This window comes from Nicotiana sylvestris, chromosome 1, assembly GCF_000393655.2.
Source record: "Nicotiana sylvestris chromosome 1, ASM39365v2, whole genome shotgun sequence".
Classification (NCBI taxonomy): domain Eukaryota; kingdom Viridiplantae; phylum Streptophyta; class Magnoliopsida; order Solanales; family Solanaceae; genus Nicotiana; species Nicotiana sylvestris.
This window is the reverse complement of record NC_091057.1, coordinates 125,841,243-125,867,935: the sequence shown is the minus strand read 5'-3', so window position 1 is coordinate 125,867,935 and position 26,693 is coordinate 125,841,243. Positions and strand designations below refer to the sequence as shown.

Sequence of the window (26,693 nt, the reverse complement as noted above, 5' to 3'; positions counted from 1 at the left end):
AAGTAATTAATATCCACATGTCACCGTTTAATTGGCTTAATTTGAACTTAAACCAAAATATAATTAAACTCACTAGTAACCCGTTCGAATATTGATCCGCTTCGATTTTAAAATACACCCCTATATATATATATATACACAAAAAAACTCGATTTAGCACAGTTTTTTGCGACAAATATGTTTCCGTCGCTACTTAGCGACGAATTAACTACGGAAATAGAGCTTCTATCGCCAAAAAGGTAAATAGAATAATTAGTATATAATGTAGCGACAAATTAGCGACAAAATAAAATTCCGTCGCTAAAAATTGGCGCTTTAGCGACGTATTTTGTATGTCGCAAAAAAAAAAACGGTCTTTCTTTCTCACAGAAGAAGACACTAAGAAACCAGCCCCTTTGCCTCTTCTTCTCCTCTAATCATCCATTAATTTTCCCAGATGCGTTGCTACATCAACTCTTTTCTAATGTACTGGTTTGTCTCTGCTTCTTTCTTTGTTTATTAGAAATTTTTCTACATTAAAAAATTTAGGGCTTTGGTAGATGTAAGATAAATCAAGCTTTTGTGCATGTGGACTCATAGTCTCCACTGCAGCTTCCTCTTCTCTTCCTTTTCTTCCTTTCTTCAACCCCACCCCCCTCCCCCCCAACAAAACACTAAAGAAGAACCCCCTCATGATTTGTGCTTACTTTCAGTAATCCTATAATTTTCTTCACAGATAATCGGTGAGTTTTCAGCTTTCTTGATTTCTTGTGGCGGGTTGCATTTTTTGTCTAAAAATTGAATCTTTTTGTAGTTTCCTTTCTCATTTTGAAGGTTTTTTAGTTTAATACTTGTTTGTTTTTGTGAAATAGTTTTTCTTTTGTCGGGTTGCATTTTTATGTTAATTTGGAGTCTTTTTGTAGTTTCATTTTTAATTTTGAAGGTTTTTGACTAGTTTAGGCTTGTTTGTTTCTGTAAAGTAGCTTCCAGTTTTTTTTCTTTCTTTCTTTTCCCTTTTTGCGTTGAGATTTCTGTGTCAAAAATTGAATCTTTTTTAGTTTATTTCTGATTTTGAAGAATTTTGAGCTTATAACAGTATATGTTTGTTGTTTTTGTAAAGTAATTTCCTTTTTTTGTTCTTGTCTTCTTGTAGAATTTTGAGTTTATAACAGGCCTAAACATGACATTAATGATGATTGAATGTACTAAAAAGAGACAATGTGGAAATACATTTTCTCAAACGATCTACAATATACCAAAATCAAACCTAACTTAGCTAAGAACTAACACCTTAGAAGCAAGGGATACTACCATACCAAACAGGTTGAGATTTATTCTTAATTATTATTGTTGTTACACCCAGTAGTCACAGATTATTTTTTTCGTCTTTTATTCCTACTTTTTCCTACTAAGAATTGCATTTACTTGAAAACAATAAAAAAAAAAAAGCATCTGAGAACTACATAGAAACAGAATCTTTTCTTAACATAGGATTGCTAACACCAATTGTTTTTTATTTGCGGCAGTCTTTTTGCAAGCTACTGTAGTCAATCCTTCCTCCATGTTTTTCTCCTCATTGTTGCTCAAATTATAGGCATTCAAGCTAGCTGTAGATGCACCAATCTTCCCAGCCGAAATGCTACTGGAATGTTTAGCCACTTGAACACTTTCATGTCCAGTTTTTTCCTTTTCCTGTTGCAACAGATTTCCAGCCTGCACATTTGCTTCTATATCCATATGGTTGCCTAATTGCTCAGCTTCAACATCCATTTTTTTTAAGTGTAATTGATTGATCGACATCCCAAGCAGGCAAGCAACATTAGTAGCATTCACATGCTCGCCAAAGCACTAGCTGCAGGAATATCCCTAGGAGCTTTAGATTTATTATAAATCTAGCTGCAGGATTTAACATTAGTAGATTTTGTCTTCTGAAACTAGCTAGAAACAGGAATATAATCTCTGTAATAAATTTATTAGTACCTTTGTGGTTCTACATATTGCAAAATAAATCTATGTGATATTTTTTTTTGTATGCATCTTACTAAATTATATTTGTTCAGCTTCATTTCAGGAAAAGGAACGAAACAATCTCAAAGATTCCTCATGCATTAGTTAAGGTAATGGTATATTTCGATTAAATTATAGATATATCTTAATTTTTTTTTGACATATATTTTATTGTCGCTCTCTCTCTCTCTCTCTCCCCCTTCTTTTCTTGTTCTTATTAGCGCTTTCTCAAATGAAATGTCAATATTATTTAGAATTTTAGCTTTTTCACAAATGGTTAATCTTACGTAGAGTGACTGCTAGGGATGCGAGATAATTTTTAGTTATCTAAAAATATTCACATAGATTACATTAGCTTTCTGATGTATTTGTGATGTTATGATGTATTTGAGATTGTTTATATCTAGTGACTACTAGGGATGTATTTGTGATCTATTTAATCTTACATTAGCTTCATGATGTATCTGTGATGTTCTTTGTCTTTAACAATTTATGGGTTATAAAATAAAAGTAACTACTTGAGTTTTTTTGCTGCCAAGTATTTGGTTTCTTTCCTCCGTGCATAAAAAGGCAGTACTGGGTGTTTGGTAAGGTTAAGTATATCTTCTCTTTACTTTATTCTTGTTTTATCACTTACCAAAAAAAATAATACCTGCTTGTCTTTTTAATTTCAACATTAAATAGGAAAATGGAGAATCTAGAGCGTGGTTGGATGTATGAGAGGTTGGATGGACGAGGGAGTATTAATTCTTGTTTCATATCCGGTGTGGATAAATCTCCAGTTTGCATGTTCTCAAAGAATTATACTACTATATCTCTTTGTATTTTATTTGCAGTAATCTGTGTTGTATGCTATAACTTATGTGCAAGAATATATGTACATGTATATTTTTTGATTGTCTTTAATGTCCAAGCTTCTCATTCATTTTCTTAAATCATTGCTTACTATAAAACTGAAAGTCTAAAATAATTCTATGATCTTGCACGAATTACTTAGCTGTCTATTATTTTTGCAGGGTCTTAATTCCAGTCTAGTACATTGGCTCGACTTTCACCTATTAGCATCATTCTAAACTTCTACCAATCTTTTTGCGTTTTTGCTCTCCAACCACAGGTATAAAGAACCTTCTGAGTTTCAGGTATTCACCTATACTAAATTCACCTAGTGTTGCTTCTGCTGGGATCAGACTGATTTAACAAATTGATTGACTAGAATAATATTTACACATAAGCAACTAGACACTAGGACATAATAATATACTGCTTATTGAGTAACTCCAATCGCCCGCCAATTTTTGAAGGAAACAATTGATGTCTCTGCTATGAAGTAGGGAATTTAGAGGGCTTACATAATCTATCTACTTTATTTGATCAAATAGAATCCTTTTAAAATAGCTAAAATGAATCAAGTGATGTTAAAATCCTTTTAAAATAGCTAAAATAGCACTTGCAATGTTTTTCAGTTCTTTCTCTGGCCACATAAATGAATCTGATTCCATCATTACCTTTTGTTTTTCCTGTATGCAGTACTAACAGACACCATGTACGTTTTGCTACTTTTTCAATTTGCTTAGCACTATTTTTTTTTACAGATATGACTCGAGGCAGAGGTCGAGGTAGTGTAGGTCGCATAAGCAAGTCCTCTGCTAAGGGTAATTCAGCTACTCATAGGAACATTCCTACTATTCCCATTCCAACAATTCCTCATCAACAAGGTGGTACGAGTTCTTCAAGTAGGCCAAGTCATATTAACCAAGTTCAAACATTAGGTCCTAGTAGTACACCTCCAATTCTAACATCAGGTAATAGTAGTACCCCACCTGTCTATGTTGAACCATCTCTGATGACACCTAATCAGAGCAACAGAGTAGATGAGGGTATATCACATAATAATGCAATAGGTGAGGGTATATCTACTCAAAGCAATGCAATAGGTGAAGGTGAGTGCAACAGTAGTCTTGGCCCGCGGACTCTTGTTTTTCTTTCTTGAACAGGGTTAGTCCATGCTTCTACTATATTTTTTATATACTGTTATTTATTTATGATAAGCCTTCACGTAATATCTTCAAATTATCCAGGTTAGAACCTTCTAGATTATGCTCTGAGTTTATATAAGAAAATTTCAAGCATGAACTTCATCCTAATGGAATCAATTGGAAAGGTGTCCCAAAAGAGATAAAAGAATTTTACTTTGGAGAATTCAAGGTATGACATTACATCAAATTGATTTTACATAGTCTATTAACTTTTATAGATAGTATACTAATATTACTACTTTATAAAATTATTTCAGAAGGCATTCTATTGGGATTCTTTGATTGATAGAGAAGTGAAGCGCCTATGGGGAAGTAAGGCAGCGAGAAGGTACTGTGATTTTATGTGCAACATTAAAAAAGAGAAGGATATAGTTCAACCAGATTTTGTTCCAAAAGATGTGTGGGACAATTGGATGGAACTATGGAAGGATCCTAAGTGTGTCAAAAAATCTGCAAAAAATCGTTGTGGTGGTGGGACTGCCGTCGCCATTGGGACTCACACGGGCGGCTCTGTCACCATTGGGGAACATCGCAAGACTTGTAAGTATATTCTTCGTAAGGGGTAATAACTAGAATTCAGTACACATATTTCAGCTTCTTAATAGGTTGAGTGGAACGGAGTAGTAGCAACATACTATTAGTAAGTAGTAATATTTGCTAAGTTTTGTTGCTCTATGATAGACTTGCTTTGATATTTGATATTTGATATTTCCAAAGCGACCACTCTTAGCACTAAGATTTCATCGTCGATCACAATGTGGCTGGCGAATCGATTTCATGTTCTGTATCTATCTCTTAGTGGGTACATAGAATATACATTTACAAATATTCAATGTATACTCTGTCTTCAAGTGTTGTCTTTTAAGTTTTATTCTGTATATTGGAATTAAGTCCCGTTAATTCATATTTTCACAAGATTGGAAGCTTTCTGGTAGAAATAAAGAAAAATGCTTTCTGATTTATCTAACTCTGAACTACTTGATATAGCTCATGTAAACAAGGATTCATTTAGACGCAGTTTGTTAATGCATGCCCCAATTGAAAGCTGACACCTGACTTCCCTGTCTTGAATGAAATTAGTAGTAATTGTATTTGTTAGTTGTTGTGACTATTAGTAGTAATTGCATTTGTTAGAAATTAGCCTTCCTTCTTCACAAGATTCCAGCAAAGACGAGTGGTAAGATTGACCATCTCTGGTTGAGGAAAGGACAAGAAAAATATTATGATTTGTTGTAGCAATGGTTTACTAAACCTGTAGTGCAGAAAATTTTCAAGAACTAGGAGAGCATGATATAGTTTATGGGAAAAAGTTGCCATAGTTTCAAAAGACTGCTAGTATCTTTAGTTTTAACAATTGGAGGGTGGAGTGACAGTTCAATTTTTAAGAGAACACGGATACAAAATGCAGTTATAGGATTTCTGTTGTTTGTCGTTGTGATGTATGCAAATTATGCATAGAAAAATCTTTTTTTTTTTTTTACTAGACTTAGGGTGTGTTTGGTATAATGGAAAATGTTTTTCGTGGACAATGTTTTCCAAGAAAATGCTTTCTTGGAAAACAAGTAGTAATCTTATTCATTTTTCGGTGTTTGGTAGGCAAATTAAGGAAAATGACTTCTCAAGAGTATTCATAAATAATTTAGATATAATAAACATGAAGCCATAAACTTTTAAACCAACAACCTTCCGGACCCACAAATTTCATAAATTTTTGAACCGCTAAACTTTCAAAACCGCGGAATTTCAAACTCGTAAACTTTATAATTTCTAAACCCGTAAACTTCCAAATACATAAACCTCCGAACTCATAATTTTGGAACTTGTAAAATTTTGAGCCTTTAAACCGATAAATAATAAAAATTAAAACTGAAAATATAATTAAAAAAAATTTCCTTCGGGGGGGGGGGGGGGGGCAGTAAAACTGAAAATTGAAAAAAGGGTCCTCGATTTGATTCGGTTCCTCGGGTTTTTATGAACACCTCCAATCGCACACATACACTCATAAAAATGCTCATTAAAATGAAATGGCAGAGAGAGAGAGTGTTTAATTATAATTTAGCTTAGAGTTTACATTAGGCCTATGAGACGGTGACACGTGAATATTAATTAATTTTTTTTTCTTTCTTTTTTAGAATTTTCTGTTAGTAATAAGAGTAGTGTTGAGTCAAAAAAATAACGGTAGGGGCATTTTTATTCAAATAGGTAGACAGAGGACATTTTTGTACCAATTCCTATACTTTAGGGGCAGTTTTGGCCCTTTTTATAAAGATAACAATACATAAGTTAACAACTTGAAGATAGGATTTTGCCGTTTTCTCCTCTAAACATATTTTTCCCGTAGCTTGGTGACTTTCTAATAAATTTTCATTATTTGCACAGCTTTGCCAAGTTGCTGAAATCTGTGGAGATGATACTTTCTTTTCCCATGAATTTCACAAGACTTGCAAAGCTTTCTAAAAACAGTGAATTGAATGGGAGATTACAAATTTCCAGGTAAATATTGTGTTTGAAAAAAGAAGAAAAAAAACTAAAAACTCTAAGATTCTTCAGTGTTCAATATTCTTTCCGCAAGTAGCAAATCGTCGGGTGTCGTAACCTGCAATGCAAATCATAAGGGCAAAGGCATATTTCACATCCACAACAAGAAAATGATGTTTGAGGTTAAGCCACTGGCTACCTTTATGTTAGTGTAAGAGCCTTCAGTAATGTATACAGGATGTTTCAGGTACTCCACTATTGATACATCATCTGTTACTTCAACTCCTTCCCTAAAACACCACATCAAACATTAAATAAATAATCAAATAACAAGGGACCCGCTAAGCTCCTTTTAATTGTGTTTATGACAAATATTCTTATCACCTCGTCAAAATGATGAATAATGTGAAACTATTAGGGGTCATTTGGTAGAATATATAAGAATAATGCTGAATATAGTGTATTAGTAATGCTGCTATTAGTTATCTTGCATTAGTTATGCTCACATATTTCTTATTCATTGTTTAGTTTGATGTATTAACGCATTGCACAATTTCTAAAAGAATTGTTTGTTTACAAAAATATCCTCATAACCAGTCCATCACTTTATCTTTTTAAAAGAAACATATGTTGATGATTATTTTTATATGGAAAAGGTTTAAAAAAATATTTGATTTGTCTACTAATATTTTAGTATAGAACTGAATACTTATTTATAAAAAAAGAAAATATGCTAAGTATTTATTTATTACAAGGGATATAATTTTATTTTTCACTTTCTTGGGTTATTTCAAACTTGCTTTAATATAATAGTATATTTTAATCAAACATAAATTTTGAAGGACAATTTTGTCTTTAACTAAGCTAATGCATGCATTAAAACTCATTGCATTGTTAATACCATGGTTTCTTATGTATTAGTTATGAATAGGATAATACCAAATAGGGAGTATAACTAATGCATAGGTTCAAAAAGTGTACCAAACAAGGTATTATTAATACACAAAGCTAATGCATGCATTATTTTATCTAATGCATCCTACCAAACGACCCCTTAGTCTTTCCTCCCAAATTAACATAACTGGGGGAGAGGGGGACATATCCATATATCATTCAAATTAGTGTGTAAGGTGATTTTTGTCCGCAAAAATTGTGTAACAGGGGTTCGGTCCTTTGTTCAGGGGTAAATTATATATTTTGCCTTTAGAAAAAAATGTAGTATTTAATCAAGTAATGTTACAACATTTCTATTTCTTTGCAAATCATAAGGATTTTGAGGACACAATAAGCAAATAGGTAATGCTGCGGTGAAGAAATGACATCCACTTAAAGAAACATGTATCAAAGGCCCTAACCAAGATTTGAAGGTCTTGAGATCAAATTTGTTTCCAACCCCAGGCTTACCATCTCTAACCTAGAAAAGAAAGGTGTAATCTCATGCCACCTAAGTATAAACATGTTTCAAACTGCTTGCCATTCTCAAGCTTTTCGTCAATATAATTATGCTTCTCTGTGTAATCATGGTGAAGAAATTTGGACATCATCCTATACCATTTAATTTCATTAATAACTCTAATAAAGTGGGAAACACGAGCTTGTTGAATATTGAACGTCAAAAATGTTTCAAACATATTACCTGTTAACAAGCTCGAAACCCTTCTTAAGCAACTCAGGCTTGATTACCTGTGCCAGACAAATTTGTTGAACGGTCTCTGCAGGTGAAGAAGAAATTCTAAAACAAAAAGGTTTACTACCTGAGGTGTCTGCATTTCCCAAAGTGTTTTCCTGTCAAGAGTTTTCACAACGAAAGACTCACTGTTCGCCTGCACCAGAAATGACAACAAAATTAGTAGATCCATCAAAACCAAGTTCAATCGAGATAATATAAAGAGGAAGACCTTATGCGCAATGTCAATGCACTCAAACTAGATGCTTAATCAACATTCCTGTCAGCAGTTTTACGTTGATGCCACTCAGATCAAATACGGGGAGGAGTGATGTAGAGGGCTACATTTAAATTTGCTGTCTTATAGAATGTACTCTTACTTATCATATCATATAAGTGAATAAATACACACTTGATCTCTGCCCAGAAGATTAGTAGAACTATTACACCGAAGTTAAGTTTTGTTAACAAGAGAAATTAAGGGAGAAATAATATTATACGGCAACTTCAGCACAGCCTAAAATACTTCTTATTAAACAAATATCAAACAGAATAACCATACAGTGATAATAATGATAATGCATACTAGTCAATAATAAAAATGAAAAGATTTTGACCAAATTGAGACTCGGTATCATGCTACAACTTAGAAGCAATTGAAACATTTGAAGGAGATTATGCAAATTAATATAGATGAAAAAAGCACAGGTAATGTGTCATCCTAATAGTTCCACAGCAAAAGGCTAGAGCAATTAGTTTCTAACTGGCAGCTATCAGCTTGAATGTCTGCTAACAGAGAAAGCTACATAAAACTCAGAACATGCTTCAATTTTCTACCATTGCGTTCTCTCACATGAGACGGTCTGCCACCTGCAGCTATATATTTTAATACAATCAGATATAGTAAGGTACTGATAATAATTAAGGCGTACCTCTTTGATTGTTGCTTTAGCAGGAACGCCGAGAACTGCTGCCCCAACCAGCCAACCATCCTTCAGGACCTGCAGAGAAGATTCTTTGAAATAAGTAAAGGAAGATTAGTCCTTCAGAATCTTAAACATACATATGACCTATATAAAATTCAACAATCAGCAAATTCTATGATGAAGAATTAAAGATAAAGAAGATGGATATCTGCAGAATTCATGCTGTTCGACCCACAATACCAGAAAGCTCTTGCCAAAGCCAAAAGAAAATATAGAGGAAGAAGAGGAGCTTATGCAGTGATCAAACCTTTTCTACATCTTCAGTCCATACTAGAGGTCTTGCAGAGTCATGGATGCATACAAGTTTGGAGTTTGAATCAACTTCCTGACATGCAAAACATCATCACCTTCTAAGAATCACAATAACTACTGAGAAATACCATGATAATTACATTGTCTTACTGCATAGCATACTAACGACATAGTTTTAACAATATGTGGAACAACCGAACATGATAAAGATGAAGATATTTCACAAGATCAGCTTTAGTGAATGCAAAAGCTTTTCACCGGAGAATTAACTGAACCAACACGACTCAAGATCAGATGTTGACAACCAAACCAACAAAGAACGATGAAATGTAATGGAAAAGGTAACTTGAATTTAAGCTTTTGGTCACTTGTTGTTCTCTCCCAAAAAGTCAAACATTTCAATAGCATTTGGAATGAGATCAACAGATAACTCGTATTTGGATTAGAAACATGAAAAGAATCTTAAGGCCAAACACAGAACAGCCAGGACCGATCACTTAAGAGCCAAACTCTTTAGCACCTCAGACGAGACCAACTGAAACAGGAATTACCAGATAACTAGCTAATAACTTTTGATACATGAACTATTCTGTACGAAATCAGCTATAGAAGCCAAGTTACAGAACATGAGTTCAATACTCCCTCCCAAAAGTTGATCTACTAAGTATAGCCAACCATGCGAATTACAATTGAAAATTTGGTTAACTACATATTCTGGAGAATAAAGGCTGAAAAGGGGCCATGGGTAAAAGATGGAAAAATTAAGTTATCAAACATGACCAACTTTGCTTTCGAAAGTTGGAAGTATGAGACTTAGTACCGTCTGAGATAGCATATAGCACGTACCTGAAGTCCGCTGTATACAGAATCTTGTCTTTCCTTCCCAGGTAATGCAAATTTTAATTCGACTTGGATATTCTCTTTGGCATCTATAAAATAAATGAAGAATTCTTATACAATCATCTTAGTATCTACAAAAATGCCTATAGATATTGCAATCTGAATAAGAAAGTTATGTGCATGTTATTGCTTTCTTGGACAATTTTCTCTTGGCTGCACACTCACACTAGACATTTGAAGTTCATACCTTCAAAAATGTCTTGATAAGAAGGATCACATACAACAATGATTTCTTTCACCTGAGGCATCCTGGAGAAAGTGAAGAAACTGCAATATTCCAACAAATTGTCACCCACAAAGGCAAGCATGTGAACTGGTTGAGTAGATACAGAAATATTCTCTCCAAACTGTGGTCTCAATACTGTTAAATTCTATCCACCATCTCTCTTCTTATTTACCTGTCATGACTTGGACAATTTCACACACGGGTTATGTCAAAGCAGCCCAATTGAAGCTAAAAGGTCCCGCCTATTGCTACCGATTTTATGGTATCACTAACTAGACCAGGCTGCTATATTTGTTACAACTTAAAAGCAATTTAAGTTGCCCATGTGAATATGGACAAACGTTAGGATTTTTCACCGCACAATAAATTTCAGAAATCTCTAGGTTATATCTAGCACTGCGAAATTAGTTTTGGCAGGTTTATCATAATTGAATCAAGTTGACCAGTTTTGGTTTACCTGTACAACGCAATTGGTTGGCCTAGAAGTGGTAGGTACTGCTTTGGCATGCTTGCCTACTCGGACAAAATACAATAATAAAAGCATTATCCACCAGAAGAATATTCATCACTGTAGATACTGAAAATATGGGAATACAAATATGCAAAGAGCTCAAAAGAGAATAGTTTCTAGCCAAATAATACATCAACTGCAATAATCTTTTGAACTCTTAAACAACACAAGTAATGAAGACAGGAAAATTGAAACAGCCACATAATTGCAAGTAATGGGAACAACAAGATAAGTTCTTTCCCTCTTCAACTCATAAAAATAAAACTGCAGAATAAGTACTTACGCCCATTCTTTTCCCCTTCCCTCCAGCAAGAAGAATCACAGAAACACTTTTCTCCTCCACCACCACATCTGTGCTCTGCAAATTCAAAAATGCCAAATTTCAAAATCCAATCTTTTGTCCCCCTTTTCTAACTAAAAAATAGAAGAATAAACTATGAGTATATTAGTACTATTAAAAAAGAACAAACCTTGTTTAGGTTTGGTGAGGTGGCAGAGCAAGTGATGTTGAAAAGAGACATTCTTGGGACACCATGACTGTAGGTTCTGCAAGTACAATGAGCTAAGCGGGAAGGATTCTTTAAAGAGTTGGTTTTTGGAGTGGGAAAACCGTTTCTGGGCGTCAGAGAATGACTTGGCAAGAAAATTGGAGATGAAGAACAAAGGGTGACACCAAATTGAAGTGTAGACATATTGTTGTACTTCACACCTCAGCTCAACCAATGAAGAGTTAAAAGGGTGTAAAATAGAGCGATCCCTTCCAATTGAATGAAGACAAAAAGTACATAAGTTTTTTTTTTTTTTGGGTGCTAAAAAGTACATAAGTTGGGGATACTTACCTAACATTTTAGCCAAAGAATACCTTTCCTTCTCATTTCTCTTTCTCTCTCTTCTCACTCTGATTTTTTAGTATATAATTAAGCAGGCGTTTGGACATTAGAATTGTAAAATTACAAAATAGGATTAAAAAAAAATTTAAGTGAAAATGATTTGAAATTTAAAGTTGTGTTTGGACATGAATATAATTTTGGGTTGTTTTTGAAGTTTTGTGAGTGATTTAAGTGAAATTTTTTGAAAAATAGCTTTCTGAAATTTTTCAAAATTTTGAAAATTTTCAAAATGCATCTTCAAGTGTGAAAATTAGAAATTTTATAAACGAACGCTAATTTTGAAAAAAAGTAAATTTTTTTTGAAAAAAAGGGAAAATTTTCTTATGCTAAATATTTCGAGAAATTTCTGAAATTGCATTTGAAAGATAGAATGAACTTGAGTTTTGATTTCTGACGTTGCTTGAAAACTAATTAAGATGCAAATTTCTGAAATTGCATTTGAAAGATCAAAAAAATTTAGATTTGATTTCTGAAGTTGCACCGAAGATGGTACACTTTGTAAAATTTTGTACAATACAAGTATAACTTCAATAGTGTCTCCAAATGTGGGTATATGAAAATGCCCTATTGTTTTTCACATGTTTTATTTTACGGGGTTAAAATTTAAACATTTTGTGGGGGCATTTGCATCTATACCAACTTTTTATGTCACGTTTTAACTTGTGCCCGCTTTGCAAAAAAAAATTGCAAACGTACCCGCTTTTTCGCATAACTTAAGCATACGGGGCTAAAGTAGCAACGACAATCACGCAAAACTTCAGCATTCTAGTAGTCGGGCCTGAAGTTCAGCTTTAGAGCTGAAGTTTTTGTTTTGTAACTAGCGAAGTTTTTGTTTTTGTAACTAGCGAACTTCAGCTCTAGAGTTGAAGTTTTTGTTTGTAACTGGCGAACTCCAGCTATAGAGAGCTGAAGTTTTTGTTTGTAACTGGCGAACTTTAGCTCTAGAGCTGAAGTTTTTGTTTTGTAACTGACGAACTTCAACATTGTTCTTGTGGCAGCAACACCATTTTCATTATCGACGTCATCGTTGAACACATGAGCAAGCGTTACGAAGCATTTGTGTGTCACTTTCGTCTTTGTCAATCTTACTTACAAGTAACACTGCAATTGATGCTCAAAAATTTAATTTTTGGAATTGAGGTTTCCAACTCATTGTTGTGCAATAAGAAACAAAATGTGATAATAATGCTCGGTGTATTTCTGTGACAAATACATCTATGTGATTCCATTCTAATTGAATGGGTACAAAAAAAATAGAGAAGCATGTAGCGAAAAATGGAGCAATGAAGATGAAGTAAGTCAAGCCTTTCACTGGTTAGACGCTAGTATTCAATAATTGAGATAATGACCTTTTTCTCTGTAGTTCGGTGATGGTGATGGTGATGGAGAAGGAGGAGGAGAAAGGGGGCTGAAGTTGTTTAAAAATGGGTACAAGTTAAAAGTTTTTTTAAAAAAATGTGCAATTTTTACCTAAATAATCATAATTGTGCAAAAGGACCAACTAGTAAAAATAGCACGATATAGCCAGTTTTCGGACTGGTCATTCAAAAATAGCCAGCGTTTACCAAGTCAATAAAAAATCCACTATTTTGCTGCAACAGAGATCGGTCCAGCATAATATACTGGAGTTCGGTGCACCCGTGTATGAACTCCAACATATTATGTTGGACCGGTATACTTTGCTGGAACTCCAGTATATTATGCTGGAGTTCTAGTATACTTATGCTGGAACTCCAGTATAATATGTTGGAGTTCAAGTATACTTATGCTGGAACTCCAGCATAATATACTGGCGTATTTTCCATGTTTTGAACAGTGTTTTCGCTCAGATTTATCTTTACATGAAAAGTGGCTAAATTTCGATTACTTTTGAAACTGAGCACTGGTGCTCCAAACTCCAGTATATTATGCTGGACCGATATACTTGCTGGAACTCCAGTATATTATGCTGGAGTTCTAATGTACTTATGCTGGAACTCCATCATATTATGCTGGAGTTCCATCATATTATGCTTCTGGAACTCCAGTATAATATGCTGGAGTTCAAGTATACTTATGCTGGAACTCCAACATAATATACTAGCGTATTTTCCAGGTTTTGAACAATGTTTTCGCTCAGATTTATCTTTACATGAAAAGTAGCTAAATTTCAATTACTTTTGAAACTGAGCACCGGTGCTCCAAACTATAGTATATTATGCTGGACCGATATACTTGCTGGAACTCCAGTATATTATGATGGAGTTCTAGTGTACTTATGCTGGAACTCCATCATATTATGCTGGAGTTCCAACATACTTATTCTGGAACTCCAGTATAATATGCTGGAGTTCAAGTATACTTATGCTGGAACTCCAGCATAATATACTGGCGTATTTTCCGGGCTTTGAACAGTATTTTCGCTCAAATTTATCTTTACATGAAAAGTAAGTCAATATCGATTACTTTTGAAACTGAACTATTTTTGAACGACCAACTATAAATATGACTATTTTTTAATTTCACCAACTGTGCCCACCCATATAAAGGCCCAAGCCCAAGAAACCAATCTTGGAAGTCCTCAAAGGCATCGCTCCACTTCATTTTCAGCAATCAAATTGGTGAAGTCAAGCAAGAGAGCAAAAGATCGGGAAATGGGGAAACCATTGGGAACAACGGGAGAGTTCTTCAGGAGAAGGGACGAGTGGAGGAAGCATCCTATGTTGACCAACCAGTTCCGCCACGCTTTCCCTGGCCTTGGCATCGCCGTCGTCGCATTCTCCATCTACTGCGTCGGCGAATTTGCCTACAACAAGATGTCTGCCCCTTCTCACTCCACCTCTTCCGCCGCTGCTTCTCACTCTCACTGAGATGAATCCCCAATCGTCTCTTTTGGTACGATTCATTTTCTGATTTTATCATTCCCTTTATTTCCTCAACCAGCTGTTTGAAGTTTGTGTTTGTGAAATCCGTTTTGATATGCTTTAAACAGGTGGGGTTTGTGAAAGTTTTGATTTTTATGAAATGGGTCTCTTTGATATGCTACTGATCGAAACACATTTTCATTTTATTTTGATGAATTAGGTCTTATTGATGCAAAAATGTTCAAGTGAGTAGATACGTTCCTGGTGTAATGAATTGGGATTGTATTTTCCTATGCTAAGAAATGTCTTTGGTGGTGCTCTAGGATCTTGATTAATTTGGTTTGGTAGTGTCCACTAATACTGTTTTCAAGCACTCTAGGTATGCCAATTGTGTTCTTATTATTCTTTGTATCCACACTTTAAAATAAAAAGACCAGGAACACCAATTTTAGTATAAATCTTATTATTAACTATCCCAAGTCCTGAATTTGTTTCATTAGGCACACCGGTTTTCATTTGTCCTTTATCTCACCCCAACTGCTGGAAGTTTTCTTCTTGTGCAATCATAGTTGATATGGTCAAAGGGGCATTTTTTTTTGGTTGATGAAATGGGCTTATACATATGCTCAAGCGGTTAGATATGTCCGTGTCGTAAAGATTGAGATGTCTTTTCCTATACGAAAAAATGCCTCTGTTAGTGTTTTTGATTTGATTGGTGTATGTGTGAAAGGTGTTGACCAATGTCCGCTATTACTTCCCTCGAGCTCTCTAGCCAAGCCACTTGTGTTATGTTTTTTCGTTGCTCTCTAGCACAACACTTAATCATGCCTTTTCGACGATTTAGCATTGATTATGAGTCCTCTCAAGTTTCTTCCCTTGTTTTTTGTTATAATTTTAACACGTGTCACGAATGCCTGCTCCTTTTGTCGTACTCCTAGTTCTGCTCGTTTTGTGGAAAGAAATAATTGTTAGTTATGGGCTACAAAGTGACTTCTTTTTGCCTGTGCTAGTTATCTACTTAAGTTAGGAACAGAACAATATGTTGCTGCCTTACTGGACAGTTTTGTTTGTCCATACAATTATCTTTACTATGAGTCTAGCCTTGTTGGCACTTTCCGCTCCCATTTATCTTACACATTAAACTAATAAAAACAAGATGAGAGGGGCATTTATATTCTAACTTCTATATCTTATTGCGCCAATACGTGAGAGACAAGTGTGGTTTGTTGATCATAAGTAATAGTAGTGTGTTTGGTTAGTAACCATTCACTACAATGACAGACCATGAAATACATTTAGTGGTGTGCGTGGAAGCATCACTACAAATGTAGCCTTTAGTGCATTGAGGCGTATTCTCATCAGGAAAAAGGCCGATTCATTACAGCTTCAGCAGCCACACATCCAGCTGTTTAGACATATGATTCCTCTAGTATATTCAAGATAACAAAAATCTGGACAGAACTATTTTTTTAAATAAAAGTCTTCCAATCATCTGTCTTACTTGTATAACCTTGTTCCGGTACATGACAGATAAATGCGGGGCAGATAGCAGTGCTCTCAAAGACCCTCCTATCCTGTCCTCCTATAGCACTCCTACCAAATTGTCTATATCAAAGTGTGTATAGCACTTCCCCTCGTGTTTTATCCCGCACTATTTGTTGTGGTTAATTGCACTTATTGTACGCGGTTTATATAAGCTCTTTTTGTTCTTAATTTCATGCTGTGCTCATAATATTCTTAGCTTTTTCAAATAGAATCATCTCCCTAATGATAGAACCTTCTTAAACTGAAAGACTCACATTCTTAGCTCATAATATTTTCTAATTGCATCATACTCGGTTTATATGGTCTGCTTTACTGTTGTCAACCCTATGGCGTTTACTTAAGCAAATTGTAATCTCACCTATTACGTTGAACTCTCTAAAAGGCTAGTAACTCGACTTCAGTCTATCTTTGTCCGTAAAGAATTGGAAAACCATATATATTCCTGTGTAGGTTTTTCCTCCAATAGTCCTTGTTTTCATTGTTTGCCAAATTAATGATTATGATCAATGAAAGCTAATTCTGAGGAAGGGGTAACATACGAAAATCTTTCAGTCTTAACCCAGCTCTAAACCTTAAATGCTTTTAGGAGTTACGGAAATGTTATATGATTTCTGAATGTGGTTGATTTGCTGGGTTGCAATCTCAGTTGCTGCAAGATTTCCGTGAATCAAATGGCACCTAAACATTGTTTCATTCAATTCTGTTATGAATTTAGAGAAAAGGAGTACAATGGCAAGTCATTTGTTTTCCTCCATTGGGGAATGGATTTAGTGATGGCAAGTGCATGCCTTTGTCAATTATGTCAACTTTTTTATGAACTACGGAGAGGAGGGAAGAGAGATTTCCAGTATGTCTGTCTCCAGATAGGCTCCCACTTGTTCGGCTAGGTAGGGAGCTTCTTTTGAGGCAGGAGATAGGAAAGGAGAGAACAACCCTCAGGCCTGAGGTTGGCCTGGTGGCAATTGACTTGAGCCTTGGGGTTTTCTCCCTTTCAAGGTCTCAAGTTTGAAACCCACTGGGTGCAAACAATTTATGAGGGCCATCGGACCGGGTAAAACCTGAATTAACCGTGGTGCACTTGCGGAAAAACTCCTTGCTGAGGGCTGTGCACCCCCGGGATTAGTCGGGGCTCGAAGAGACTAGGACACCCGGTGCAAATCAAAAAAAAAAAAGGAGAGAACAACCTGGCTCTAAGCAATATCCAATTATCCCCATGAGTGCTTAAGACAAGCAATATTTAGCAAGATGAAATTGTTCACAACCGTTGCTAAGTTAAATATTTTGCATCTCTTCATACTTGTCCATGAGTATTGTTCTATTTGGTAAATTGGCAGCAGATTTGGCAAATTGAAAACTGAATACGAGTTTGTTATTGTGCAGGTGAATTGGTGGTGCAAGAACAGGGATGACAGTAAAATTTAGTCTCGCGTTTTTCTCAGTAATATCAATAAGACATTTAACAAACATGGACTTGTAGCCTCAAATTATTTGAGGCTTGTTTTGTAACAAGATTAATGAGTGGTTTACTTTACCATGTGTTTACCTCTGTTTTGTGGTTTATTTCTATGTTTCGATGGGCTATCGCCCCTTCTTTCTTGGATTTTGCACAATTGACATTCTCCATAGCATTAATTAGTTCTACATACAAAGCTTAATGCATTACAATTTACTTGACTTTATGATGATACAGCTTCATATTACTACGCGTAGACAGTCCAAAAGTAAGCTATATTCATTGCGGAGTTTTTGAGAGATTTATAAAGGGAATTTTACATAAATCTTTCAAATAAGTCTAACTTACCAACCTCTAGTTATTAAACGTAGGCTTACTAAAACTAGTCAAACACATATATAAATTGAAAATCCAAATAAATAAGGTTCCTTCTCTCCAAAAAGCACACGCAAAGCTCTTCTTCAATATTTTTAAGCGTGATCAACAAAATTAGATGGAAGACAGAAAGGAAATTTCATGGATGAGGTAGCAAATAAGATGATGAAAAAATTCTTCTGCGATACATGTATCAAACATGTAACACACATATATCTCATACACAGGTATACATGAATATACATGTGATACACATTTGATCCAATATGTGATACACAAATGATTTTTTTTTCCATGTTAACCTTCTACTTCAAATTTTCAATTCAAACCAAACTCCACAAAATCATCCGAAATTGAGGTTCAAGCTCCTTAAGATTTACTCAATATATCCTAGTAACACCCACTTAAAATTTTGACCCTTTTTGGCTACAAATAGCTAATTGGATAATATTGGTAATACTTGGCTGATATTAGTAATATTTTATGAATTGACCAATTTTTGTAATAAGCTACTTATAAATGGACATAGCTGGTAGTTTCCGCGTATAAAAATCCAAAAAAGAAGAGGATTTTAAGCCCCAAAAAGTACTTTTTCGGTAACTAACTTTAAAAGTAAACACTAGTTGATGCGCAAATTGTCAAAGGGAACAATGGGGTAACTCGAATAATTCACTTGCAAATAAAAAAATAAAGGACTGCCGTAAAAAATAAAAATGGCAGAGTATATTACAGTTCGAAAAGGTGATATCCTTTGGTTTAAAACGAAAATTACAAGATGAAAAAAAAGGAAGTAATACTTATGATGTATGCTTTGTTGTACAAAGGGCGTTTGCTAAGGAATATTTTACAAGGGGAAAAGGAAGCCGGAAAGAAAATTACCTTAACACGCAATTTGCCTTGCGTTAACAAAACCTCGCCATTTTCTCTTCACAGTTCACACGGCATTTCCATTGACTTCAACTCCTCAAAACTCTCTAAACTTTGCTCTCCAGTGAATTTTCTCTTGAGCTTCTAGTTTTCATTCTTACTAGCACACACACAAATCATCAAAATCTCAATTGGGTCATTATCCTCTTTGACTCTGCACAGCTTATCACTTTCGTAAAATCTCTCTGTTGGGTCATCATTTTCTTGGACCAATTTCAATGGCAACCCCACAATCCACACTAACCCGTTACTCTTTCCATGTTTTCTTGAGCTTCAGAGGTGAAGACACCCGAAAAAACTTCACTGATCATCTCTACACAGCTCTCATCAACGCGGGAATACGAACTTTTCGAGACGATGATGAAATCCGCAGAGGAGAAAACATAGAATCTGAACTCCAGAAGGGTATTCGAGAATCCATGATTTCCCTAATTGTTTTATCCAAAGACTACGCTTCCTCAAGATGGTGTCTTGATGAGCTAGTCAACATTGTTGATCGGAGGAAGAAAGAGGGTCATACTGTTTTGCCTGTGTTTTACACTGTTAGCCCTGAGGATGTTGAGAACCAAACTGGGAGTTTTGCTGAAGCTTTTGTGAACCATGAAAAGAGAGGAAATGCGGAGACTGGAGAAAAAAGAAAGGTATGGATGGAGAAGATGGACAAATGGAGAGCAGCTCTGAAAGAAGTTGCTAAATTGGAAGGAATGTGCTTAGCTAAAGAAGTTGACGGGTTAGTTTCTTTCTTTTTCTCTTTAAATTATCTAATGTTCTGGTCGCTTTTTTCTTCAGTGTTTGTAATTGACGTTTCCTCATGCTGTCTTTAGATTAGGCTTGAGGCTTGAAAGCTATGTTAATTTCAATTGTTACTGGTGAAAGAAAAAGGGTTCTGTTCTGCTTAGGGAAACTTGGCTGAAGTTTTGCTTAGGGAGTCAATAATCTACTGATTAATTTCATTTATTTAAATTGGAATTTTTTTATAGAATAAACGGTATTTGAACTTACAGTCCACGTGACTCAAACCCCCATCCTACCAGCTGGAGCTCTAGTCATCGAATCAGACCTCATATCTGTTTGAAAGTTTTGATGTAAGTTTGATTTGGGCTGCAAAAATTACAATATCTATGTATTTGACTATCATACATCTTAATGTGCTTGCAAAGTGAAACTGCCTAATGTGCCCTGCAAAATGATCTATTGGAAAGATGATTTCAGGAAAAGATACTCTGGAAATGCTAAATGGGCAAAATTTATATGGAGGAAACTTCCTCTATGAACATGAAAAGTTAACTGTGAGCTGCCGAAAGTTGAAGTGATTTAGTATGCCAAAGACCCTTAAATAGTCGTTTGAGCTCTAAGCAAATTTGAGTCAAAAGGTGTAACCAAGATGGCCTAAAGTCTAATGTGAAAGAATGAAATCAATCAAAAGACAGAAAGTTCAACGCTAAAGATGATAAAAAACTACCATAAGGTTGGATTCTACTTGTATGAAACTCATGTTTGAGTATTCCAGATGGTTAATGCTATGCATAAACCCTTAGTAACTGAACCTCATGGGGTTTCACCTAAAAGATAGTGATTCCTAGAATTCATATATACCTTTTCCTTTTCTCAGAATTCATTGCTGGCCATCCACTTCAGAGACAAACCAGGGTTGTTCCAGGGCCTCTTTTATGCTACTAAGTGTCACTCATATGGATCCCATTACAGAAGTCTCATTACTGATCTTTCTTCAATATTTACAACTTTGAACCACTGCATTTAAATGATCTTTCCCTATTAGATTTCTTTTGATTTAAAAGGACTCCCTATAGACGTCAGAGTGACTTGTACTTTTTGTCCATTACTATCACCTCTAGATTTTGGTAGCAATGACATCAAACACATTCTAATGCTGAAGATTGCTGGTGAAATCTTCACTTAGATTTTGGGTCTTCTTTTCCATAGATGTGCTGCCCTGCATATTGGGGTATGGCGGTACCCAAATCGAACTCATGGTGTGCAGGGATGTATCTGTGTTTTTTTCCTTTTCTTTTACCTTCCTTCCTTCTCCTGCTTGTCAGAAGCTAGTAAGGATTCTCTCTGCCTAGTTGAAGTAAAAGACTTGGTCAACTAGGGACTCTTGGATTTAAACCTTGCTCTAAGGGAGCAATAACTACCTGCTTCTGACACAATCTTCTTTCATTCTGTGAATGCTCCTGACTCGTATGTGCTTTTAACTTTACTAGTTTTTGAACACGTGCGTTGCACGCGTATCCCATACTAATCATTTTTAAAACAATATTAGAATATGTATGCCATAAATTACACACAATTTGAGGGAAAGAATATGTATGCATAGCGCATATATAAAGCATGTTCTGAATAATAAAAGATAAACTAAAGTATATAAACAACATATTTTGAATTACCATTTTATACTTGTGCTATGCATGATGTTAGCAAATTCTGTAGTATGTAATGATTGGGATTAGCAACTTGGAGATGTCATGCAAATAAGTATTTTCGGAAACATAAAAACACTACCCCCTAATTAATCTGCTTACAATGGTGTGTGAGACAATATAGTGCAATGTCAATTATCTACTTCTATCAAGTAACTTTATTAACATATATGTGAGGTATAGTTTTTTTAAAAAGGAAGATTTGTAGTTATTCTAAAAGCAATTATATTAGCTATAAAATAAAAATAGAAGTGTAAGAAAAAGTAAGTTTCGTGCACATCTCATAAATATTTTCTTTGTACGTATCTTTCACATAATAGTAGTCTGGACTTTTCTCTTTCCATGGTTGCAGTAAAAAGCAGTACTACACTATATATAACCTGTAGATGCACACAAATAGTATTCTCAGTTTCGCTATTCTAATACTCTTAAATAATTTACATATGGCATCGAAATCTGATACATCCTCAATTTGTTCAAAATCATGCACCAATAGTGCCATTTACCTACATAATCTTCCAAAATTGCAGCAACGTACTACATCAAAGTCATTACGTTGAACTTGAAATTCAATGTTTACAGTTTTTACATGTTTTCCCCATCTATAGTGAATGCTACCCATGCTGCACACAAAGAGCAAACTCCTTCCGGAAAAGATGCACAAAAAAAAATGTTTATAGCCTCCATTTGTAGGGCCAAGAATACAATATACCTATTGGGATCGAGTCAAGTTTTTTTTATGTGTCTTTCGTTTTTGCTTTTGTCTTGATTACTTTCTCAATCATCTAATATTTCCTGGTCTTCCATGGAAAATAAAAAGTCAGAAAAGAGTCAAAATTATTTTGAATAAAAAGGTTAAAAAATATAATGCTCAAGCTAACATGAGAAATCACACATAAAGTCCAAGAAATAAATTTTAGCCTTCTTCTAGATGACGACGACTGAGATGAAGACTTGCAATTGCAGATATAATCTTACAGAAGCAACATTGATTTAGTCAGCAAGGTTAAGCTGCAAAATAAATTAACACACTAAATTATCCCAAAGAATATGAAAAGAAAAAGAAGAGAAAACCTCAGAATGTAAGGAAAACGAAAAATGCATATAAAATTGCATGATAAAGAATGAAAACATCAATATGAGAGAGGTTTTGAGTTTTCGGTCTGGAATCATAAGCAGTGGCTTGCTATTCGCCTCTTCCTCATCACATTTTAAGAATTTTGAGATAGCCCAAGGATTCATTGCATATTGCTTTCCAAGAATTTATTGCTTTTGGCTGTTATAAAATGGTACATATTTCAACCTTAACCTTTCATATTTCCAATTGGAATACGAACAAAATAGTAACACCATGAATTCACTCTACCTAGAAATACAAAGAGCACCGAAGGTCCCAAAGCATACCAATACATTAAATTGATATATTCAAGAGACATTATGGTGGTTGAGTAAGTCTGGTAGAGTAGTATTTATTTAAATGTATATTTACTTTTTTGCACAAAAATATTATAGAAGAATGAGCAATTGAAGGGTAAAAAGATCATTCAAACTTTTGATGGGCGATTTTATAATTCAACTTTATACAAATGAGTTTCCCACTTTTAATATAGTATGATGATGATCAGTCACCAGTTCTTCAACTCGTTGTGTTCTCATTTATTTGTTAAGTTATCAGTGTCAAATGATCTGCTTTAAGAAAATGAAGGATACAAAGGAAGGAGACAAAATGCCCTGAATAGACAAATTTGAAGATACAAAAGAAAGAATACTTGTCTAGATGGGAAATGCATACCCCGATTCATAGGGTCCATATTTTCCTTAAAAAAATAAATGGCAAAGTGCCAAATATACTCCTGTACTTTCGAAAATGGTTTAAGAATACCCGTCGTTATACTATTGGGTTATATATACCCCTGCCATCATACTTTGGAACAAAAATATTCTTATTTTGGATGGAGTGCCACGTGTCAGCACCAGATTAAAACGACCAATTTCTTTTTTTATCCGATCTCTTTAAAAGAAACCCACAACCGACCCAAATTTTACCCCACTTAAAATACAACCTGACGTAAAAAAGAACCCCATTTTACCTTATCCATTCCGTTGAAACAGAAAGAAGGGAAAAATTAGAAGAGAAATTTATGAAGTTGAACCCCATTTTACAGCTCTCAATTGTTATTTCCTTTGATTATCATCTGATTTAGTCACATCTCTGGAGAACTTATTCTATTGAAGTTTAATCATTTAATTCCTTCATTGTCTTTCCTTTCTTCTTTTCTGTTTTGTTTTTGTAACATCTTTTCTTTACTTTGGCTTCATAAAAGCAATATAACGTTTAAGGGCAAATTATTTGGTACTTTAATTTATTTTGAGTTCTCGGAAGTGGTTGAGGAGGGGGAAGATTATTGCAATAGACTAGTTGTCTTTGTCAACACTCAAGGTTTAATGTACTAGTCACTTGATACACGTGTAACACCCATTATATGAAAGAAATTCAACATATAAAAAATGTTATTATCGTCGCATATCAGAAGGTACAATTGCTGAAAGTAACATCATTTTGACTAACTTCAGAGTTTGGAAGGAATTGAGAGAAGACAAAGCTGATCCCTTAATTTGAAATTTGGGTCGGGTGGTGTGTTTATTTAAATGGGTTGGAAAAAAAAATAAATGAGTCATTTTAATCTGGTGCTGCCACGTGACACTCCATTCAATTTAAGGGTATTATTGTTCCAAAGTATGGCGGCAGGGGAATATATAACCCAATAGTATAACGAGGGGTATTCTTAGACCATTTTCGAAAGTACAAGGATATATTTGGCCCTTTGCCTAAAAATAAAAATAAAAATAAAGATTACTTGTGTAAATGGTATTGAGCATTCCATGCACTAAGTGTAGACGCACTTCATATCTCAGTTTCTTTTGGAAATTTGTGTATGATACACTCCAGTAATGATGAGGCTGAACGTGTCCTTGACTTCATCGTTTTCCTAACTGGACATGGTTCACTATAATATTTCTTGGTTCTCTATTTCCTGTGCTACTGGTTTCTTTATTCGTTGTCCATTTCCTTCTTTGTTGTGCCACAGTATTGTCAAATTTCTTCACAGCACACAAGTAAAGTAAATATAGCTCATTTATTGATTTAGCACTAAGAAGGTGCTTTAAAGGTTCGTACATCCAGAAGCAAAAAACAAAAACCCAAAATTTTCATATTTTCGTAGTTCTCAATTTTGCCTAGGCAACAACCCCGTTATTTGATTTAACTGATGCTTAATATGACTGATTGTCCCACTAGTGTTATGCTTGCTCATAAATGTGAAGTATTAGCAAACTCTTTTTGTATGTTCTCCAATACTTGGCAAGTTGCAGCGCTTTACTGAATTTTTCGTCTCTTACATTTGCACTGTAGGCACGAGGCAAAATTCATCCAAAAAATCATCAAGGAGATACTCAAAAGATTGAATCGGACAGTACTTAGTGTACCTTCATACACAGTTGGATTAGAGTCTCGAGTGAAGGACATTAACTCATGGTTACTGGATGAATCCAGTGAAGTTGGCATTGGGGTGATCTGTGGACTTGGTGGCATAGGAAAGACTACTGTTGCTAAAGTAGCTTACAACTCTAACTATGACAGATTTGATGGCAGTTGCTTTCTTGCAAATGTCAGAGATATCTCAGAGAAACATCCAAATGGTCAGGTTTATTTGCAAAAACAAATTTTTGAAAGTATTTTGAAAGGCAGAAAGGAAAAGATATACAATGCTGATGAAGGAATTGTCAAAATGAAAGATGCTATTGGCAACAAAAAGGTTTTTGTTGTATTTGATGATGTGGATCAGCTGGATGTCTTAGATTCACTTATTGGGACAAGAGATTGGTTTTATCCGGGGAGTAAAATTCTCATAACAACAAGGTGTGAGAAATTATTGAAGGCGCATGAGAGGCACATGTTATTCAAGATTAAGGAACTTGGGGAGGATGAGTCCCTAAAGCTCTTCAGTTGGTATGCCTTTTCACAAGACCACCCTTTAGAAGAGTTCAAGGTGCTTTCAACAGAGGCAATACAGCATTGCGGTGGGCTTCCGTTAGCCCTTTATGATTTGGGCTCTTTTCTTTCAGGGAGAGATATGGAAATATGGAGAAGTAAATTACAGAAATTGGAAGCAATCCCTCATAGTAAAGTTCAAAAGAATCTTGAGATAAGCTATAATTCTCTAGATGATCATGACCAGAGGTTGTTCCTCCTTATTGCTGCTTCTTTTGTTGGGAAGGACAAAGATGATGTTATCAAGATATTGGAGAACTGTGATTTTCACCCTACAGTTGGAATTCAGAACCTCATTGACAGATCCCTCATCAGCATTGATGACGAAAATAAGGTGATGATGCCTCAACTTATTCAGGACATGGGGAAAGAAATTATTCGTCGAGAATCACCGGATGATCCTGAGAGATTGTGTAAATTGTTGAACCAATGGGGTCTATCAAATTACCTGACAGAGAACAATGTAAGCATCTTCTATTTTCTATTTATCTTGTCTTAGTAGATTCTGAAAGCGTACTTGTTTCTCACACACTTTCCTGGAACAGGAAACTGATGCAAATGGAGGAGACCTCCGTAGTGCACATCCGTCGGAAGATGGTCTTGTCCCAACACTTGGTCCTAATGTTGCAAAAAGACCATATTATCAAGATTTTCCAGAAATAGCTATTCTGCCATACCTAGGCAATTCGTTGAAAAGGCGCTTTGTAGGACTTCTTTCGACATTCCCCATATCTGGTGGCCTCAAAAGATTCTTCCCATGATGACAGAAGTACTTGTGAAGATGCCTCCTCTCCCTTTGAAAAACCAACACTAATGCATCACTTAATCATGTCGAGCTAGAAGATACACGAGTGTTGTGAGTGTCAGGTTTCAATCAGAATCATTAGCTGATAATATCTGAGCATTACATACTCTGTTAGTTGCACAATTTTTGTAAGTTATAGAGGTACATCCAGTACTGTTATTTTTTATCAGCTTTGGGTGGGCTATGGTGTAAATGTATGTTTCATTAACTCATTGTACAGTCATAAGGTCGTTTTAGCTAGCTGCATAGTTTGCTTTAGCAAACAGTTCACTGTAAGGAACCAAAAATGTAACCTATAACCAATTCATTTTTAGTTTCCAAA

General features: G+C 35.0%; 3 protein-coding genes and 1 long non-coding RNA gene across 8 annotated transcripts; 3 read left to right on the top strand and 1 right to left on the bottom strand.

The window, feature by feature from the left end:
- The first annotated feature begins 307 nt into the window (after positions 1-307).
- Positions 308-4,937, top strand: LOC104250113 (uncharacterized). 5 transcript variants are annotated; one of them, XR_011405217.1, is made up of 6 exons: positions 314-465; positions 2,040-2,096; positions 3,003-3,125; positions 3,579-3,981; positions 4,065-4,191; positions 4,280-4,937. It is a non-coding gene; the product is annotated as an uncharacterized lncRNA (long non-coding RNA). The 5 variants fall into 5 exon arrangements; XR_011405214.1 differs by having other exon boundaries at positions 316-465; positions 3,003-3,100; XR_011405213.1 differs by having other exon boundaries at positions 308-465; positions 3,003-3,981.
- A 1,431-nt stretch (positions 4,938-6,368) lies between these two features.
- Positions 6,369-11,826, bottom strand: LOC104250071 (2-C-methyl-D-erythritol 4-phosphate cytidylyltransferase, chloroplastic). Its single transcript, XM_009806616.2, has 11 exons — positions 11,512-11,826; positions 11,325-11,399; positions 10,988-11,043; positions 10,492-10,571; positions 10,251-10,333; positions 9,400-9,477; positions 9,099-9,167; positions 8,255-8,323; positions 8,137-8,183; positions 6,700-6,790; positions 6,369-6,618 (listed from the first exon to the last, which is right to left on the bottom strand). Exons 1-11 carry the CDS (start codon positions 11,731-11,733, stop codon positions 6,559-6,561), a joined length of 930 nt encoding a protein of 309 aa, XP_009804918.1. The 5' UTR covers positions 11,734-11,826; the 3' UTR covers positions 6,369-6,558.
- Positions 11,827-14,447: 2,621 nt separating this feature from the next.
- On the top strand, positions 14,448-17,929 carry LOC104250080 (NADH dehydrogenase [ubiquinone] 1 beta subcomplex subunit 3-B). The gene is made up of 2 exons (XM_009806627.2): positions 14,448-14,805; positions 17,700-17,929. The coding sequence occupies exon 1, from the start codon at positions 14,565-14,567 to the stop codon at positions 14,778-14,780; it is 216 nt and encodes a 71-aa protein (XP_009804929.1). The 5' UTR covers positions 14,448-14,564; the 3' UTR covers positions 14,781-14,805; positions 17,700-17,929.
- Positions 17,930-19,037: 1,108 nt separating this feature from the next.
- LOC104250088 (disease resistance protein Roq1-like) lies at positions 19,038-26,693 on the top strand. Its single transcript, XM_009806639.2, has 3 exons — positions 19,038-19,804; positions 24,928-26,029; positions 26,112-26,693. The coding sequence occupies exons 1-3, from the start codon at positions 19,293-19,295 to the stop codon at positions 26,325-26,327; spliced, it is 1,830 nt and encodes a 609-aa protein (XP_009804941.1). The 5' UTR covers positions 19,038-19,292; the 3' UTR covers positions 26,328-26,693.